The sequence below is a fragment of the Hippocampus comes genome, unplaced genomic scaffold (genome assembly GCF_001891065.2).
Source record: "Hippocampus comes isolate QL1 unplaced genomic scaffold, H_comes_QL1_v1.1 scaffold106, whole genome shotgun sequence".
In the NCBI taxonomy this organism is placed as follows: Eukaryota; Metazoa; Chordata; class Actinopteri; order Syngnathiformes; family Syngnathidae; genus Hippocampus; species Hippocampus comes.
The window spans coordinates 12,576-31,433 of NW_017842055.1; the positions used below are offsets into that span (position 1 = coordinate 12,576).

The window sequence follows — 18,858 nt, forward strand, 5'->3', positions numbered from 1 at the left end:
CAGGCGCGCCCCCGCGGAGCAGTCGCCGGGCCAGGTCCATGCAACCCGAACGGACCGCTGCAGTCGGAGCCATTGCGGAATATGGCAATTCAGATCAAAGATAGCTCGGCCACACAAACTAGGACTACAAAAACGGCCGAGCCTACCTATGTGCAGCGGTGAGTCCTGGTCCTGGTTCTGCGTGTCGGGCCGGGCCCCGTGTCCCAGTAGGAAGTCGGCGTTGTCCACGAAGCCTCGCTCAACAGCCAGGAAGAGTGGCGTCTCGCCACGCATCGTTTGCTGATCCACCGCGTCATCACCTGAAGCTGGAGAAAGTTTCGGGTTGGACGAGAAGGGGCCGGTTCTGACGGTTCTCCTACGGACCTGCGTAAGTGAGCTCCAGGATGGTTTGGTTGCTTTGGACAGAAGCCTCGTGGAGGGCCGTCCATCCTCGAGGGTCCGTCTGACGGAAAACTTCTTTGTGGTTGACGCTCAGATCCTCCACCAGCTTCTCACGGCCTTAGTGGTAACACACCAATTATCCTAGCCGTATCACTTCCCTACCATACAGCACCGATATACAGTGGGTCAATGCCCTATCGCGATAAATTAGATACCACTGGGTAAATGAACACGATTGTACACCTCGTAATCCAATATGTTGAATGTTGCGTAATTACTGTATCATGATACAGTTGGATATCAAACATAGAGTGATAATACCATAATGGGAGTTCCTCTGCGATTCCCACTGGTCAACCTGTGACAACATATTCATATCGTAATGTCTTCACTTAGGTTTTGTTCTACAAATCAATGTTACCGCCTGCAATTGGTATCACGATAATCATTGGACAATTACCGTGCGAAGATATCATAACTTCTGCAATCGGAACACCCCTGTTTTCTACCTACGACAAAATACTGTATCGCTACCAATGTATAACGTATCGCGTATTGTATTATTTTCATCACTCAATTGTGATACGGTTGGTATCAGTCAAAGAAAAATCTTGCAAAATCATAGCAGTAGTTTCTCTGGACACCGTACTGTCCCACAAAATATAAATATTGTGATATATCCTACATTGTATAATGAGTTGCAAAATTGCTATATCATGAGAGCGTCGCCATGATTGGAAAATTACTTTCATAGATCAAGACACTTTCAGTCAAACACCCGACAACAAAATATTGATGCTAAGCTGCATGTTCGTATTGATTAAGTTATACTTTATTAATGCTGTTGGAGAAATCAATACAACTGAATGAAATATCAATGTTGTTGCAGATTTTTTTCCAACTTGAGGTCATTGTCTATTGATGATCATGCAAAGCCGTATCGTGATACGGTTAGCACTTGTTGATATCACCTCACCTTGCCTTATCGCAGTGAATACGGGGATGCTGTCTGCACCGCTTGAGCTGCAAAATAAGGAGATTCAAACGACGACTAGAATCACGGCGGTAACAGTTGGTATGCTAACATCGAGCAAGGTAGCAACCTGTGTGTTGTTACGGGATTTGTGCGGACTTGTTTGCGTTGGCTGGCGTCCAGCAGACTTTGTTGGATCATATACTGCATGCCCGCGTCGTCTTCATCCTCGTCGTCCTCATCCTTCATCGCTACCGATTTCAAGTCCACGCTAAGAGACGCAGAATACACGAGCACGGTTGCAAACCGCGATCTCCGGTGTTTTGTGTTCACCGCGTTGTGCTACAAGTAGTTGCATCATTTTGAAACTCTTCAGTGGAGTTTGTCAAATTCAGATTTGCAAAAATCTGATGCAAAATCACTTATTGGGTTAATTTTACTTTTTTTTTTTTTTTACACATACACACAAAGGTTTGGGTGGCAAAAAGCAGCAAATATTGGAATTCCAAATTTGGTCTACATTTTATTTTCACCCAAAACATAAAATATACTGCATTACATACATGAGTGTATATATAAGAAGCTCACCATTTTTTTTGACTACATTCGAAAATCTGCTTTTGATTCTCGCAACTGGATTGGCATATTAATTTTCTGGTTATGTGTTAATATAAGTGCTAGGTCATGATTAATAATTGGGATGACTAATCGGACTGTGCTGTTACCTTTGGATTTCTTCTTGGCGTTTGCTTGTGTCCTTTTGTAGGATGATGGTTGGTGAGTTCTTGCGAGCAACGTGGCTCGTCCTAGTATTAGTCTCTACTCTTTCGATATAAAATATCTAACAGTAAAATCCCTTCGAAGGTTCAGGACGGCCATGTTGTTGTGTTGTGATGAGTGTGTGTGTGCGCGCGCGTATGCACTGTAACTATATTTAACTGAGCACTGACCGGTCACATTACTCAAAATACACTCAGGTCAACTCCACTTATTAAAAAAAAAAAAAAAAAATCATACTGCACCTTATTTTCAGTCTTGCTTATTTTTGTGCCAAAAAGCAATTTGTACATGATCTCTAAATTGAGTTTCATTTGAGAAAAAAGTTTGAAAGGATGCATCTTCAAATTTTGTTGTCCCAAAACATTGTGAAAATTCTTAGAAAATACATAATTGTACAGATTGCGCTCCAAACAGGCTTTATCGGAAAAACATTTGTTTCAGCTAAAGAATCCATCTTTAATTTTGTATCAAAAAATAATAAAAGTGAAATTGCATTTTCTTTGGACTGCAGTAATCAGAATTAAGGCTGTATACAAGTTTTTTTTTTTTTTTTTTGTTGTCAGACATCATTTGTGGCGTTTTCTCGTTTTTTTTCTATGTCCTCAAAAGTAAAAAATAAATGATCAGACGTGAAAATATGAACTGAAAACCTTTATTTGCTTGTATCATCACTTTTATGACCTTGGTCTCTCCTTCTTGCCTTTGTAGAGCGCCAGCAGAGACACGTTGGCCACTTTGACCACCTTGAAGCGAACTCCGGGGATGTCTCCCACGGCGTGCCCTTTACGACCGAAACCTGCCACCAAGACTTCGTCGTTTTCCTGCGGAGATGACCACACTGGGAAATTAGGGAATGACGCTTCAAAACAAAAGATGGTGTTGACGTTGCATCACCTCGATGAAGTTGAGGCAGCCATCGTTGGGGACGAAGGCGGTGATCTTCTTGCCGTTCTTGATGAGTTGCACCCTCACGCACTTCCTGATAGCCGAGTTGGGCTGCTTAGCCTCCACACCGCTGCACACACAATAAGGACACATGTCACAACTTTTAAAAAAAAAAACTCTCTTTTTAGATACAGTCTTCTCTAGATGTCCGACTATCACCTACTGTGGGTGAATCTGATTGACTCATTGTTTACTGTATGTTTATTTTTGGACATACACTTTTTCCAGCACGATGCCTTTGGCGTGAGAAGCCCCTCCGAAGGGGTTGGCCTTGAGGGCGGTGCCCAGGTGGGCCTTCTTGTACTGCTTGTCATGCCATTTCTGCTCACGGCGGTGATTACGGAGCTTCCTGGCTGTGCGCAGACCGCGACACTTTCCTGCAGGAGGTAACACAGTTTAGGATACGCGAGACCAAATCAGATCAATGCAACACCAAATTCAACCAAGGGTGCTTTGAGAAGTACCACAGTAATTGAAATTGATTATAATCTTATGTTTTTTTTGTAATTGTGTTAAAATATATCAGGAAGAAAAAAATAGGCAACACATGGTTTTAATTTCATATTTCTGGTGCGATTCAGAAGGATGATTTCAAGAAAAGCCCCCAAGCCCCAAAAAAGACATATCTGAATAAACTAGTGCTTTAATACAACAAACATCTCACTTTTAGCGATAAACACAGTCTAGTTGTCATTTGGAAAACAGACGGTCAGAATCAATGTAATCATTCGTGAACAACAGCACCGCGTCAGCATCAAGGTTGGACGACACCAGTTAGACTTATGTGACATGATACCGATTTAAATATCGCAATTTCTCCTTACTTGTTACATTTTAACACAATATTTGCGCTACCCGTGCTAAGCTAAGGTGCTAACGCGACGAACGGCCGCGTCATGGCCGCCCCACGTTGCGGAGCCAGGCGACGAGGAAAATGTTTTAATTTTCTCGCCACGTTAAGACATTTGTTCCACGTCAAAGTAACCAAAAAGCGTACGTAGTGCGACGATGTGGCGCGCGGTCACAATAAATGGACAAAATGTCGACGATTAATGGATGAAAGGGCATAATTGTGCGGCGTACCCATGATTGCAGAAGCGAGTCTGGGATGGAAAGGAAAGACCCAAGATGCACCGCGGCAAAATCTCCAATCTGAGGACCCCGGAACAGGCCTCCGCGCAGAACGCCTGATTTAAATGGTCATGTCCACCGGGCGCAACTTTTTTTTTATCGATACAGTATATACTTTGAATTGTGTTATTACAGGCAAATTAGGTATATGAGTTGTTGTTGTCCGATACGTATAATTCACTCATGTGCGGTCTTATATTTGTTTTTTTTTCTTCTTTTATCAAAAAAAAAACACTAAAACAATATCCCAAATATATATTTTTAGTTTAATATTTCGAATTGTTTTAACTTAATAATGCATCCGGTATGATGGCAGCTTTGTATTTGTTACTACTGTATCACTGAATGTAAATAATTTTTTTCCCCTGAATTTTCTCGGACTGAAAAATCTGAACTGTTAGTGCAATAAGAATTTAAATTTTCAACCCCAAACAGTGTCACGACTTCTGTTAAACTAGAGAATAATTGAAAATAAATATATTTTTTAAACCATTACTGGTAGATGATTTTCTTTTTCTTTTTTATCATCACTGTTAATTTGATGAAATGTGTTCTAGTTTACCCACTATAATCCTTCAGAGGGAAACTCAATTGCCACTCTGCTGTATATTTTTATGCTGCACACAGGACCCAGACCACACATATTAATGCGCGAACACACATTCATACATATAAAGCAAAATGTTAGTAGTTCAACCAAGGCTTTCTCGTTGAATGTAAAATCTTACAAATGTACATACATGTCAGATGAATTACATTTAGTTCTCTGGAAAATAATTAACTCAGCAGCTGTAATTCTGTGCGGCAATGCAATGGGGATGCTGCCGTCTTGCATCTGTTTTCCAATTGGCTGCTTCCTCAGTCTGTCAGGGGGGGTTAACATGGAGTGGGTTGATTAAAGTAGATTAGCGGTGGTGGTGGGGGGGAGAAGCTCAAGAGGGAATGTGTGTGTGCTGGCATCACATCACATCACAGCACAGCACAGCGATGGCTCCCAAATCTCCCAAAGCCTCCTGCAACAGCATCCTCCTCCTCCTCCCCCTGTTCTTCGCTGTTCTCCTTTTTCAGCCGTCATTGTCTTCCAGCGGTGACCCACATCCATCTGACAGGTAGGCAAGGACACGCAACACGTAGACTGACACTAATCTTCGAGCTTTGACACAGCAAGGAGCAAGCGGCATTGTCCTCCTGCTCCTGCACGTAGCACAGCTTGCAGCTTTTTTAACAGTGGAATCCTTTAATAATCATTGCCCACCATAAATTGTATTCATAAAAATAATACACATGACAGTTTTACACCATGTATGTGTTAAAATTTTAATTTTTTCCCCACGCAATACCCCAAACCCCAAATAAGGTATTCAATGTTTTATTTTCAACAGTATTTTCGATAAATATTTCTATTGGAAATGACCTTATAAACCATATGTGTAGTGTTCACTTCAATTCAATTCAAAACTCAAGGGTGATAAAAACCGCACATTTAAAATTAGGAAACTAAACAAAACCTGTTGTCCAGTGTAAATGTTTCCAGTTTTGCTTAATTGGTTCAACAAATTTGATTGATTAATTCATTGATTTTTTTTTTGTATGTCAACCATGTTATACAAAAAAAGGAATTAAAAATGTACAATCTAAATATCCTGTCCTATAATTTTGTGTATTGCGACTCTGAAAAGCATTAGGAGGCCATATTAAGACATCATTGCTCCAAATATGTTTTTGTTAATCGAGGTAAGCGATGTTTCATGACAGACAGAACAATCACATTGTTTTCCACTGGTTTATCAGGCCAAGATTTCATGTTAGGTCGATCGGTGACTCAATTGAAACACGATCTTCATTATTTAAGTTTCTATACTTTTTCTAACGTTTTATTCTGGTGTGCCATTCAATTCTTTTTTTCAAATATGTGCTAGGAGAAAGAAACACTCCACTCGAGTAGCGCTATTTCAGTAAAGAGGAGCAGTTGAATTCGATTGGATTGGAGGAAATCATTTTAATATGGCATTTTGTGCATTATCGTGATTGTTTTGACCGCAAAAACAGATTCATTGATTCACTTCTGCGACTATTGTCTGACAAACAAATGCTAACATTGTGGACTGGCTGGCGTTCACCTTACGCAGCGGTCAGCGGAAGATGATACTAAATCTCCTCTTGGCTCAAAGCCTCCTGCCTGTGTTTTTATTTATGTGTTTGTATGATTACATAATCCAAGCAATCCCCCCCCCCTCCCACCGCCCCTCTCCCCAGTCCAATGAATTGACCGATTAATCCACAGGAGTCGTTTTTTTTTTTTTTAGGGGGTGGGGGGGTTGCAGGAAAATTGACTCAGACGGGATTTCTCCACAATCAATTGCATCTGTGGACAAAAACACATTGATTAATACAGTACACAGATGCATTGTGGGAGATGAACTAAATAGCACTGTTCCTGTGGGATATTTTTTATTTAAAGAAGGCCATTAATTGTTGAAAATGTGTTCATATGCTATTATTTCTTGTTACAGTGCTGCTGCCTCTCCAGTTTATGGTGAGTATATGTGGTTACAAAGCATCCAAGGTATTAACAAAGAAGCAGAACAACTTGAATGCAGCCAAGTTCGCGCTATCTTTTTTTTGGTTTTGTTTTGTTTTTTTATTTACAAAGTACACGCCTGGGCTTGCAACCTTTTCATTTACGTGTATTCTTCAGTCCAGACGTGTGAAATATCAAAAGGAAAATACCACACTTAGCGGATACATCATCCGCCAATTCTTTCTTCCAGGTGTACATGAAAAAATTAGCCCACTTGTGATGATATATTTTGGCGGTACATATCAGAACGAAAATGCTGTAATGGCCAATTTAAATGTTTACATTTTGCATTGTGCTACAGTGGCTTAAACTTGTACATTTTTACAGTACATATCAGTCGTATTTCACTTTGAAATACAGTACATATACATTTGCATTTCATCTTTTATAATTGTTTTAAAACATTAATGCTGGCCCTGTTTTCGTGTAACTTTATGTGTAATAAATGTTGATGACACCGTTATTTGAGTAGGTGCAGATGAAGTGGTGATGATGGAGGTGGACCGACGAGTGAGGACAGAAGAGAGTTTCACACTTCGTGACGTCACAAAAGGAAGGAAGTTACTCCAGACGCCAGGAGTCGCGCTTCCCTTCCCTCCCCTGAAGGTGGCGTACATACAAACGAACAAGTGAATGATGCCCTCCGCCAAGCAAAAAGCACCTTTGAATCTTTGAAACTTTAGTTTTGACCAACGCCGGCAACGGATGAAAATGTCGTCACCGGCATGCGCCTTGTTATGACCAGCTGAGTTCTGTTATCTCGATGATTGGCAAGTAGGCATATATAACATCGTGGCATTGAGTGACAGACGTCATGTTTGCAATGTAAATCTGAGGATAAGGGTGCCTTAAATAATACGACGTATATTTCTAAATCAAGCCTATGTCAACCAAAAGCTTTTGTCACAACTGCATATCCGGCCCCCCAAACACACTGTTGCTTTGTAATGTGCAACTCAGTGCAAATCAGCAGACTCCGCACATGCTGCATTCGCGAGATTTCGTGAACTCACAAATGTCGCGAGAATTCAGCCTGTACGCAAGGTGACGCTCTTCCCACACTCAGCTTTCATTAAGGCGTGCCTTAATAAATACACCTCATGTAGTCCAATTTGGTATGTAAATTGACCTTAAATGACTTTGTTTTGCGTCAACATGTGAACCTCTCTTTCATTTAATGAAGCTTAGCGTTAACGTGGTAATTTCATGTACTTTAAGTGAATGATCATGTCATTTAGCTTCAAAATGTAAACATACCTTAAGTATGCTTTGTATCATACCTAAAGATTTACAGGTAAACAGAAAGTGTGTCATGCAACATAGCTTAGCATTAATATGTAAACGAATCTTAAGTATAAGATATCTTAACGCAGGGGTCCATAACGTGGTGCCTTAATGTACTGTACCTTAAGTATGGCTTCTGACCTGTCCAATGTGTCCATCAGGTGTTGTCCAACGGGAGGCCGTGCGTGATGTTCCAGGCCAGGAGGCTGTATCTGCGTTACGAGAGGCAGAAGCAAGTGGACCTGACCGAGCGGGCCTTCTCCCCACTCAAGTCTGTGGACACCAGCCAGTCGGTGTGTCGCCAGGACAGAGCCACGTATGTACCGTCCTTCGCATACCATTCCGCATACGCCTTGGAATACACGACTCGCAAAAAAGTGACGCGTACAATCAATTAATTAACAAATGATTTCATGAGAAAAAATGATTACCAATAAATAAAAGACTAAATCTGTGGGAGAACTCATTTTGGCCACCACATGACGTAAGTGGATGTAAGTGACACTTTGACCTGTCTGTGTGTCCTTCCCAGGCTGGTGATGAGATTTGGAGACGTGGATGATTTGAGAGGTCTATCCATCAGGTAACAAATTATCTGTCAACCTTGTATTAATACGGTAACGGTTTCATCACGTAAAGTATTTTAGCATGAACATGTGAACACAAATTAACTGTGTCATATAACGTAACACGTAACCATACCCTACAGTCCCAGTGAAGTGAATCTAAATGTCTCGTAAATTTGATGCACCACGAACACTGCCAATCAAATTCCACTCCTATGGCCTGAAAAAAATTGTACCTTGTCTAGTATCTTTCTTGTGCTTTGCTACATATTTGACAGGCTTTAGGGGCGGGGGGAAATCACTTTTCCGTCTTTCTCTGCATGACGTGCGCGCACTCATGGTCGATAACAAGGCGGCCACGCCAGCAGACTGTCTGAAAGGAAGTTGTATTTTCAGGATGTAGGCTTAGCTACCTAGATATAGATAACCACACGTCGCAATTGATGGATAGCACTGTAACCGTGAGCATTTTCTTCTTCTTCCCAGGCTGCAGCTGTCCAACACCTTCTACGAGGCTTCGAGCCAGTGGTGGTTCTCTTTGGACAGTGTCTCGGTGGTCTACAACTCGTCGCAGGAAGCCGTGTTCAATGCCAGCGAGGTGTACGCGCCGTCTTCACTCTCGTACCACTGCTCACACGTCAGCAGCCTGGAACGCCACAGCGCCCTCCTGAGGCCCGGCAGCGACAACGCTCGCCGCTGGACGCTCACCTTCACAGACTTCCAGGTGCTAGATTATCCTAGGATGACATCCAGGCACATTTTAAAGTCCTTTGAAATATGTATACGTGACTGTCATTGGCTGGAAATCATCCCCTTTGCGCCCCTCGTCAGATCCAGGCCTTCAACGTGACATCCGGCAGGTTTTCGCCAGTGAGCGACTGCACCACCTTCCTGACGCCGGCCATCCTGATGGGTCTGGTGACGTCGCTCATCCTGCTGTTGGTCCTGGCTTATGCGTTGCACCTGCTTGTCCACCTCAACCGCATCGAGAACGACCGTGAGCGCAAGGCACACGGTGACTTCCTCCAGAACCCGGAACAGATGGAACGGTGCTGTTCCGAAAATATAGCGGATAAAAATGTTCCCTAGCAGGATACGGACATTTGTGGAAAAGTTTTGCTGTTTTATTAATAAAGTAGAAATTGATTTCTCTTCATAAGAAATGTAATAAAAATATTTTTACCTACACTGGGGCAGCATTTGTTTTCCCTGGGTAACCTTTATTCGGCGTATGAAGGGATTTTTTTTTAATTGCTACTTTTCTCTTGAAAAATGAATCCCTTTTTTTGGAAACTATCTTTATAACATGCAGTATTTGAATTTACAAATTGTAGTTTAGAATGTTGCACACATTCCCCTAAAATAAATTGCTACTATTGGATGGATGGATGCATGGATGGATTTTATTTTTCTTTGGAGAATATTACGTTTTTTCTTTAAACAAAGCTATTTGTAATTTTTCACACTTTTAAAATTACTATTTGTGTCACAGAGGAAGGTAGAACAGTACGCGGCGAATACCTTTGAGGCATTTGTGTAGTTTTCCCCCCGATGAGTAGGAGGCAATAGAGTTTTATTTTGAGGACTGGTCACGTTGCAAAAGCCGTAGAAGAACACACTCGTCATAACTTGGGCGATCGCCTAACTGCAATTAATGTGATATAACTCTGTTAATTCTGATTTCACTAATCATTTTTGAACAATATTATGAAGTGAGTGTATCATTTTCACTTTTATATCAAATCGCTTAAAGACAAACGAAATCCGCACTTTGGCTCGCTAGTGACACCAGGAAGTAGACAACCCCCCCATTGCGGTTGTCTCTCGCCACTTCCGGGCCATCTAAGTCGTGTTTAGTCCGGTTTTGGCAGTTACAACGTCGGGATTCATGTTCAACAAACTCGCCGCTGCCCTTCTTCCATTTTACCGTCGCCTCCTCCCCGACTCGTCGCTCTCGCCTTTGACACGGGCGCGCCGCCTTCTCGGCAACATGGAGCCGGCCACGGTGAGATGCGTCGCCGGGGAGCCCAAGATGACCATCTCGTTCCGCGTGGACGGCAGCCAAAAGCACATGCAACGGGAGCAGGACGAACCGCTGGGCAAGCTCCTGTCCCGCATCGCCTGCACCCTCGCTAAGGGTAAAACCAAGGCAAAGAAGGCAAAGAGGAACGCGGGGCATCAGCAGCCGTCGGCGGCGGGCGACACTCCGGAGCCCGCCGTGGTGAAGCTTTACGTCGACGGCGGCGAGGTGCCGCAGACTGTGCTCAACGCGGAGGCATGGCGAGACGGGGCCGTGCTGCAGTTGGGTGACGTCCGGTACTCTGTCCGCCGGAACGAGCCCACCTTCACCACCGCCGAGCTACCGGCCTCGCTGCTGGCCGGCTTCCCCGTATGTCCCAAGCTGGAGATGGAGTTCGGCGATCTGGACCACTGTGACTTTACGTGGTACAAGGAGAAGAGCCCAAACTCCAGGTAACTTGGCGCAGCCAACACCAATTTGCAAAACAACTCGTGGATCGCAAATGAGAAAAAAATTATTGCACATGAAAGTTCAATACACCATCAGTGACAGGACAAAGTAATGTCAAAGTATTTTTCTTTTTTTTGGGGGGGGGGGGCGTGGGTCTGAATTTCCAAACAAAAGAATACAAAATGCAATTTTTTCATAATGAGTCGTCACCCCACTTCACTTTTTCCATATTTTGGTAGGCTGCAGCCATGAAATTTTTCAAACCTTGAATTTTAGTAAAATGTAAAAATAAAAAAGTAAGAGCGTTTTTCGCACGATGTCTCAGAATTTCAAAGATTTTTGTTTGTTTTATACAAATAAAAAAAAAAAAAGCCGAACCGAACTTAAACATCCAAAATATATTTCGGGTGAATGTGTGCAAAAGTATTCCAAAACAAAAATCTAACTTCATCATTTTAAGCATTCACTCCTCTTCACCTTTTCCATATTTTTGCTGCCACACAATTTAAAAAGAAATTCCATAAAATTGTAATGTCATGTCTGGAAATGAGACGTCAAAAGTTGTGCAAATGTATCCAAAATCCACCCAACTTCATTTCATTAGTCATTGCAATGTCACTCTCAAATAAAATGGCCAAGCTTTTGGGACAAACTTTTTTTTTTTTTGCAATGATGTCACACAGAATAAAGCTAAAAGGTCTAATATGGTCCTCCCTCCCCGAGACTTTGCAGACAGGAGCTTTAAGCAAGGAAGCAAAAACCACAATCTTAAGATGTTTACGAAGGATCAAAGGTAAATATTCTTCGCTTTTTACTTTTGTACTTGTATTTGTGTTCACCGTTTCATCATTCATATTTCAATCTCGATAGCGACAAAAAAAAGAAACAAACAAGGGCAAGAGCTCCACTCTTATGAAAGAGGCTGTTGTATGATTCCCTCTGATTTGTATCCTATTGTCCTTAATTTTCACGTTGTTTGATGGCTGCGCATTCCCACTGCGATTGAAGTGCAGCTTTCACCTGTTGATTTGGCTGAGGGACGGCTACACCAACTTAAATCTCAAAAACCTTTTTTTTTAATGTGTTTATTTGTAATAAATTGGCAAAATATATCTAAATATTTCTACATTTAAATACTGTAACAGAGACATACATGCATTTAAAACACAAAGTTGAGTTTTGCGACGAGCTGATGTAATAATTGTCGTTTTTGGAATAGGATAAAGAAGGTATGCCTTTAAGTACTTGGCCTGCTTTTTTTAAAGAATTGTTTTCAATCTAATGCTTGTCGTCTGGTTCATTTCATGCTTTGAGCTCAAATTTGGGGCTCGCATCAAAAGGTAAAGAGTACGGATAAAAAGTCCCGTCATTTGAAAGGCCAGTGTCTTCATTCATCTCGTCTTTGTTGCGATTGTAGTGGTAAAGCCGCCGGTGAAGGGAGCGCTCCGGACGTTGCCTGGACCGAAGTGGGCCGAAGCCGAGTCTACGTCCCGTCCAACCAGGACATCGGCTGCCGGCTCAAACTACACGGCACGCCCAAAGACCGCGGCGGGCGCCACGGACAACCCGGCGAGCTCCTCTCCGCCGGCGCCGTGGAGGCCGGGCCGGGCACGTGCACCTTTGACGAGCGGCACGTGTACACGACCAAGGAGGCGGCGTGGCCGTCGCTGCGCGTGGTCTCCTACAACATCCTGGCCGACGTCTACGCGCAGACGGAGCTGTCCAAGACGGTGCTGTACCCCTACTGCGCCCCCTATGCCCTGGAGCTAGATTACAGGCAGAATCTGATCAAGAAGGAGCTGGCTGGATACCACGCCGATGTGGTCTGCCTGCAAGAGGTGGACAAAGGTGATGAATTTCCGTTGCGCGCTCTGTGTGTATTTTCTGAACGTGTCCGCATTCGCTCAACTGCCCCTCTGTGTGAACGTAAACGTCGTTAGCGACTGGTTATTTTCGAACGAATTCCCGTGCAGAAAAAAAGAGGAGTCACTGTACAGGTGTTGGCTGACACACCAGGGTGTTGTTGTTTTTTTTTTTTTTTCCCAGGAGTGTTTTTGGACAGTCTGATTCCAGCTCTCGATGCCTTTGGCCTGGACGGCGTTTTTAAGCTAAAAGAGAAGCAACACGAAGGATTGGCGACCTTCTACCGCAGGTTCGTTTCTGTTACCAGGTGTGAAATTTTGGAAGAAAATATTTTCGGCACTGGGCAACACAGTGCGGTAGCGGTCAGAGCAACTGGCTCACAGTTTCAAGGTTCTGGGTTCAGCTTTCCGGTGTCATTTGTTTGTTGTCCCTGAAACATTTGTTAGCTTCATTTAAGTTTCCGAATTGTCTCTCCGTGACCCTAACGAGGAGAAACATTTTTTTTTTAGGACAAGATTCAAGCTGCTGAGTTGCCACGACATCACGCTAAGCGAGGCGCTGACGTCGGACGCGGCCCACGCCGAGCTGCTGGAGAGGCTCTCGGCCAACGACGCCTTGAGAGAGAAGATTGTGAAGCGCTCCACTGCTTTGCAGGTATCGAACCTGCACCCGCCCATGTCTAAATCGACTCGCTCCGCCCGCTCTCTTTTGACGCCCTCTCTCGTCTCTGTAGGTCAGTGTGCTGGAGGACCTCCACCAAGCAGGCAGGAAGGTGTGCGTGGCCAACACACACCTGTACTGGCACCCTCGAGGTACAGTTGCTGATCAAAACAGTAGCCCACATTGAACTACGTAAACAGACTCAAATCTGTGCGAGCAAGCGTATCTACTTTTCAGTTCACGAACGCTTTTGTTCACACGTGTACATTTAAAAGTTAAGGCTCATTGGAACCCTGTTGCTAACCAAAACGGCAGCCGTTACAGAGGCCCGTAAACACTTTGTCGGACTCTGACGTTTCACCATCAGGAGGCAAAAATGGGTAGTATGCGTTCATTATTAACATTTCTCCATTCGGATATTCAGCTGTTGCGCCCATTTGAACTTCATTGGAACACAAAACAGGAGCAACGACCGTCTTTTCCCTTTGAAGGCGGTAACGTCCGCTTGGTCCAGATGGCCGTGGCTCTGCGGCACCTGAGTCACGTGATCGGCAAGGTGGCCCCGGGAGCTCCGTTGGTCTTCTGCGGTGACTTCAACTCCTCACCGAGCTCCGGTAACTTCACATCAACACGTCACGTGCGCAAATATCAGAGGTGGCTGTCAGTCTATCTTCCTGCTAATATATGAAGCGAAATGCCATAAATGGGCTCATGGCAATTAGCATGAATGATAATCATAAACCTTCAAACAGCTTCCACTTTGATACATACCGAGCAGCAACACATACAAATGGCATACAACAATACTGACTGTTACTGGAGCTTAATTGGGGGCCTTCCCTGCCTCTTCTTTTTTCTGTTGATTACACTGTATCTCTTCCAGGAGACATCAACCTTTTTCCATTTAGTTTGAAAGCGGATACTGAAAAATAACTCCCATTTGTGTGCGGCCAAAGATTTTCCTCCGAAACGAGCCGACCGAACCAGTTGAGGCTCAACCTCCCGCTCGTGTCGGCGTGTTCTGAATGCCGCTGGTGCTTCCTGTCCTATATCAGGTGTCCTCCAGCTGCTCACCGAGGCCTCGCTTTCCCGGCAGCACGCCGACTGGAGCAGCTCGGGTCCCCAGGAGGAAGATTCACCGTCGTCTTTGCTGGCAATGGACTTGATCTCGCCTTTCCCGCCCCTGCTGAGCGCCTGCGGGCCACTGGCCTACACCAACTACGTGGGCGGCTTCCAAGGCTGCCTGGATTACATCTTCATCCAGCCGCACAGCATGCGGGTGGAGCAGGTCGTCCCCATGCCGGCCCACCACCTGGTCACCACCTACACGGCGCTGCCTAGCGTGGCCCATCCGTCGGACCACATCGCGCTGGTCTGCGACCTACGCTGGGACCCCTGAATACAAAAGAGATTTCTTAAAATCATCATGACCGGAATACCAGATTTTATTTAAAGTAAAGTTATTTTAATCGCTGCTATTGAGTGTCAGTCTGGCTGCCTGAGTTATGGTTCTTTTAGGATGATAATCCTCAATATATTAATCATAATGCATTTCTCTTTTTTTGTAATTTAAAGAAAAAATGATTTGAACTGAACTGAAAATAAACTATTTTAGTTTTATCAAGGCATTAGTGTTTTTATTTTAAAATATTTTTCATTAACACAATACAACTATATAGACATACACATTTATTGAGAAATTTAGTTTTAAAGATGTGGAAAAAAAATTATTACACACCTTAAATGATTACTTTGTGTGTATTAATGGACCCTCACATCCTTGCGGATTCACCTGTTTGCCTATTTTTTTTTTTTTTTGGGAGGGGGGAGACCAATTCCCCAATTCAAGGATTTTTGGAGTTGAATTTACATTGTGGAACAAAACTGGTCCGCCACTGCCATGTGGCTTGAGTTCGACGAAATAGTACAGGTAAATTACTCGGTGAATATTTTTCACATATGTTATCAATTACATATAAGTCTATTAAAAACAAGAATATTAAAAATATGTTTGTTGGACTGTACACGTGCTTTTTCGACTGAAAGGCGTCTTGAGGCTTTTAATTAGTCACGTGATTATTACCCGCTGTTTGTCGCCACGCTGTTTTGATCCTATTGGTCGAAAGTAGTGAAGAGGCGGAGTCAGAGCGTACCATTGCCTCGTTTGGACCGAAGTGGTAAATCACAGCTCATCCTCTCCGTGTGGTAATTTTGATCTCTCCTAATGTATTTCAGTCCACCTGAATGTATACTACTGATCAACGTCATTTTAAAGGTAATTAACGAGCGAGCAAAAATGTAAGATTCTACGATTCTTGACATCCCTGATGACACCCCCCCAAGTAAACGATTCCAACGCCAGTGTTTTGTCCAATATCCAACATACTTACCGGAAGCTGATTATTAACACCGTATAAGATTAAAAACAAACCTCGTAAATGACCTAAATGAAAAATATTCACATTATTATATGTATTTTTTCTTTTTTATGGGTTTATTTATTTTACATTTTTTCGCCTTCGATTCGTAATTTGGTAATTTATGCAACCTTTTACTTTTATTTTGAAATCAAAAACAGGATAAACCAGTTGGGATAAGATTGAAATGACGTGAATTGACATTCCGGAAGACAGACAACGATCTGGGATTTGAACGTTCTTACGTGTCACTCCCGGAGTTCAACCCACTGTGGATGTCTCCCTAAAAAATCGCGGACCTCAGAACGTGAGTTTTTATACCTTCTCGCACTTTACGACCCGAACGGTACCACTGTGAGAACGAATAATCACTCCGCCACATCGAGAAGCGTGTTAGTTAGTCACCGAAGCTAACATGGGCTGCTTTCAATCTCATGGGGAGGGGAGGGTGGTCTTTTTATGGACTCTATGAACAACTGGAGTCCGGATTTGAACTTGTTTATTTCTAGTTGCCTTGAGAAACAACTTACACAATATAGTGATCGTTACCCATTTTAGCCGCTTCTTTGTTTTGTTTCTAGCTGTAGCTGTAGGTTTCCTTATCTTAATAATGGACGTCATAACAGTACCAGAGCAAAACTGTTGCAATTAAATCCCAAAGGAGCCACACGACATTATGCATGTTCTAATGCCCTCGTATGTGGTTGAGGATGACACAGTCGCTGATGCTCTACAGTCGCTTGATTACTACGAGCAGTAACAGAATTCACATAAACGACCTTTCATACTGGTGCAGTCCAGTGTGGAAAACAAGATGAATGAAATCAGTTTTGTCGGCAAACTCAAAGGTCACTTATCTTTTTTGTTTTTTGTGTTCCCAAAATTAAGTGAAACAGCAAATAAACTTAAGACCCCTCACCCCACCGTTTACCATTCATTCTCTACCAGCCTATCAAAATTGGATCTTTGACGTCTTTAGCCGTCGATGGCAGTGAATGAGCTAATTAAGTGACATTTTTTGTAATTGTAGAAAAACATAAGAAGCGAGACGTGTGGCACAGTTCGCCGGCAGAGTGGTGGTTGATGAACCTCGGTTGCCACGGTAACGGTCGCTGAAGACATCAGCGAGGATGAAGGCTTTGATCCTAGTGGGCGGCTACGGCACCCGCTTGCGACCGCTCACTTTGAGCGTGCCCAAGCCGCTGGTGGAGTTCTGCAACAAGCCCATCCTCATGCACCAGGTGGAGGCCTTAGTCAAGGTAGGATGCGACGCTGGCTTCATTTTTTACCAGCAAACGGAGCCAGCGAGCATGAATATTGAGTGTGTGTCTTCGTGTGTCTTGTGTGTGTGAATGTGAATGTTTGTCCTTGTCTGTGTATGGATCTGTGCATCTCTCTTGTGTTTGTTTCCATGTCTTTTTTTTTTTTTTTTTTTTTTGCGTGAATCCAGGCTGGGGTGAAACACGTAGTCTTGGCGGTGAGCTACATGTCCGAGCTGCTGGAGCGAGAAATGAGGGTCCAGGAGCAGAGAGTAGGTCCAACACACTATTACTAAACACACACATTTAACAGCACCAGCGATACATTCCAATTTATAAGTGGATTTTTAAAACAAAAATTTGCTAGAAAAATGCCGCAAAATATCAGCTCAAGGAGAAGTAATAAACATAACCATGAAACGACCACACTATACTGTGAAATGACCACGTCTACTGGACTCTTCTGTATTGCTAAACGGCGCTCAAGACGAGATTTTTATTCTGTGAATGCTAAGACTCATTGTCAGCTGAGAGACTGTTCAAGTGCTGCTGTTTTGTTTAGCAATGGAAAGAAATTTAGTGTAATTTCTGGTGTAGAACATGTTTGGTCATTTGGTACAACCTTTGAGTCTTCAACTTTCTCGTATGTTTACTTATCCTGTTTCAGCAAATAGTGACATAGAGTCTCTATTTACTCTACTGCTTACACTACTTTACCCTGAACCGCTCCCCATTCACACCTGAGACTTCGTAACACTAAGGAGTCACATGACACTTGAGAAGGAAAAAAGAAAGCTGCTTGTGTCCAATTTGGACAATTTTACAAAGAGGTGCACTCACTTTTGTTGCCAACGGTTTGAATGGCTTTGTCGAGTTATTTTGAGGGGACAGTAAAACGACACTGTGTTTCAAACTATACAGTGTTGACCCATAAAAAGATGCAGTAGAATATTGAAAATGTTGTGAAATATTGTAAATGGCAAGAAATGAGGCGTGAACATTGGTACAGAAAACATTTGTGAAGTCAACTCCAACTCTTATGGACGTCGTCTCCACATAATGTAAGATGCTACCTAATATTTGTTGTCAACCTGGGATAAAGCGCCGGACTAAAAATTGCCCGTGAGATTATACACACACTTTGGGTGTTTTTAGTAAGCAATGACAAAAGTGACGTCTCGTTTCTGGAGGCAGTCATGGCAAAATATCTTGTGCCTTCTTCAACAAGTACAACCTTTGAACACTTTCTCATATATTTACTTGCCCTATTTCCACAAATATTGGCAGAGGGCTTTTATTGAATCAACCACTGATAGGTGAGGCGTATATGAAAGCATGTATTTCTGATCCTAAATTGAATGTTTCTTTGTTCGTCTCTTCCTCAGCTTAGAATTCGTATCTCGCTCTCACACGAGAAGGAGCCTCTTGGAACGGGTGAGTGTTCACACTTCACAAGCAGACTAAAAGGGGCATGGAATTGAGCCTAGAGGGACTCCACTGTCCTTTTAGAGTTGATGGCCAAAATATTGTCGCACCTGCTGTAAATCT

The 18,858-nt window shown here is 43.1% G+C and overlaps 5 protein-coding genes across 8 annotated transcripts in view; 3 read left to right on the top strand and 2 right to left on the bottom strand.

Annotated features, from left to right (window-relative positions):
- The window catches only part of asb14a (ankyrin repeat and SOCS box containing 14a), a 7,489-nt gene extending 4,774 nt beyond the window's left edge, over nucleotides 1-2,715 (bottom strand). The window contains exons 1-6 of the mRNA XM_019860443.1: nucleotides 2,080-2,715; nucleotides 1,485-1,625; nucleotides 1,358-1,404; nucleotides 364-498; nucleotides 147-305; nucleotides 8-57 (exon numbers count right to left, since the gene is read on the bottom strand). Of these exons, the coding sequence (XP_019716002.1) occupies nucleotides 8-57; nucleotides 147-305; nucleotides 364-498; nucleotides 1,358-1,404; nucleotides 1,485-1,603 (510 nt within the window). The 5' untranslated portion in view covers nucleotides 1,604-1,625; nucleotides 2,080-2,715. The remainder of the gene's footprint in view (nucleotides 1-7; nucleotides 58-146; nucleotides 306-363; nucleotides 499-1,357; nucleotides 1,405-1,484; nucleotides 1,626-2,079) is intronic.
- Nucleotides 2,716-2,770: 55 nt separating this feature from the next.
- On the bottom strand, nucleotides 2,771-4,268 carry rps23 (ribosomal protein S23). The gene is made up of 4 exons (XM_019860549.1): nucleotides 4,163-4,268; nucleotides 3,297-3,456; nucleotides 3,029-3,149; nucleotides 2,771-2,955 (listed from the first exon to the last, which is right to left on the bottom strand). The coding sequence occupies exons 1-4, from the start codon at nucleotides 4,164-4,166 to the stop codon at nucleotides 2,809-2,811; spliced, it is 432 nt and encodes a 143-aa protein (XP_019716108.1). The 5' UTR covers nucleotides 4,167-4,268; the 3' UTR covers nucleotides 2,771-2,808.
- A 724-nt stretch (nucleotides 4,269-4,992) lies between these two features.
- Nucleotides 4,993-9,816, top strand: LOC109510334 (V-type proton ATPase subunit S1-like). Of its 3 annotated transcripts, none has more exons than XM_019860571.1 (7): nucleotides 4,993-5,319; nucleotides 6,724-6,776; nucleotides 7,261-7,397; nucleotides 8,237-8,391; nucleotides 8,608-8,658; nucleotides 9,128-9,365; nucleotides 9,473-9,816. In XM_019860571.1, exons 1-7 carry the CDS (start codon nucleotides 5,153-5,155, stop codon nucleotides 9,728-9,730), a joined length of 1,059 nt encoding a protein of 352 aa, XP_019716130.1. In that variant the 5' UTR covers nucleotides 4,993-5,152; the 3' UTR covers nucleotides 9,731-9,816. The 3 variants fall into 3 exon arrangements, with proteins under 3 accessions (XP_019716130.1, XP_019716131.1, XP_019716132.1); XM_019860572.1 differs by having other exon boundaries at nucleotides 7,264-7,397; XM_019860573.1 differs by having other exon boundaries at nucleotides 6,724-6,746; nucleotides 7,264-7,397.
- Nucleotides 9,817-10,187: 371 nt separating this feature from the next.
- pde12 (phosphodiesterase 12) lies at nucleotides 10,188-15,253 on the top strand. The gene is made up of 7 exons (XM_019860567.1): nucleotides 10,188-11,113; nucleotides 12,529-12,959; nucleotides 13,158-13,263; nucleotides 13,484-13,628; nucleotides 13,708-13,786; nucleotides 14,126-14,248; nucleotides 14,690-15,253. Exons 1-7 carry the CDS (start codon nucleotides 10,530-10,532, stop codon nucleotides 15,031-15,033), a joined length of 1,812 nt encoding a protein of 603 aa, XP_019716126.1. The 5' UTR covers nucleotides 10,188-10,529; the 3' UTR covers nucleotides 15,034-15,253.
- Nucleotides 15,254-16,242: 989 nt separating this feature from the next.
- The window catches only part of gmppb (GDP-mannose pyrophosphorylase B), a 5,500-nt gene continuing 2,884 nt past the window's right edge, over nucleotides 16,243-18,858 (top strand). The window contains exons 1-4 of one of the 2 annotated variants that reach the window (XM_019860569.1): nucleotides 16,243-16,358; nucleotides 17,082-17,310; nucleotides 17,502-17,582; nucleotides 18,696-18,744. In XM_019860569.1, coding sequence (XP_019716128.1) covers nucleotides 17,182-17,310; nucleotides 17,502-17,582; nucleotides 18,696-18,744 — 259 coding nt within the window. In that variant the 5' untranslated portion in view covers nucleotides 16,243-16,358; nucleotides 17,082-17,181. The remainder of the gene's footprint in view (nucleotides 16,359-17,081; nucleotides 17,311-17,501; nucleotides 17,583-18,695; nucleotides 18,745-18,858) is intronic. The other variant, XM_019860570.1, reaches the window with a different exon arrangement.

Coding starts and splice junctions, on each gene's coding strand:
- rps23 (XM_019860549.1), bottom strand. Junction 3,150..3,296: donor GGCATCGTGCTGGAAAAAGT/GTATGTCCAAAA, acceptor TTGTGTGTGCAG/CGGTGTGGAGGCTAAGCAGC. Junction 2,956..3,028: donor GCTGCCTCAACTTCATCGAG/GTGATGCAACGT, acceptor TCATCTCCGCAG/GAAAACGACGAAGTCTTGGT.
- LOC109510334 (XM_019860571.1), top strand. CDS start 5,153: ATGTGTGTGTGCTGGCATCACATCACATCACAGCACAGCACAGCGATG. Junction 5,320..6,723: donor GACCCACATCCATCTGACAG/GTAGGCAAGGAC, acceptor TTCTTGTTACAG/TGCTGCTGCCTCTCCAGTTT. Junction 8,659..9,127: donor TTGAGAGGTCTATCCATCAG/GTAACAAATTAT, acceptor TCTTCTTCCCAG/GCTGCAGCTGTCCAACACCT.
- pde12 (XM_019860567.1), top strand. CDS start 10,530: ATGTTCAACAAACTCGCCGCTGCCCTTCTTCCATTTTACCGTCGCCTC. Junction 13,787..14,125: donor CCTGTACTGGCACCCTCGAG/GTACAGTTGCTG, acceptor TTCCCTTTGAAG/GCGGTAACGTCCGCTTGGTC. Junction 14,249..14,689: donor CAACTCCTCACCGAGCTCCG/GTAACTTCACAT, acceptor GTCCTATATCAG/GTGTCCTCCAGCTGCTCACC.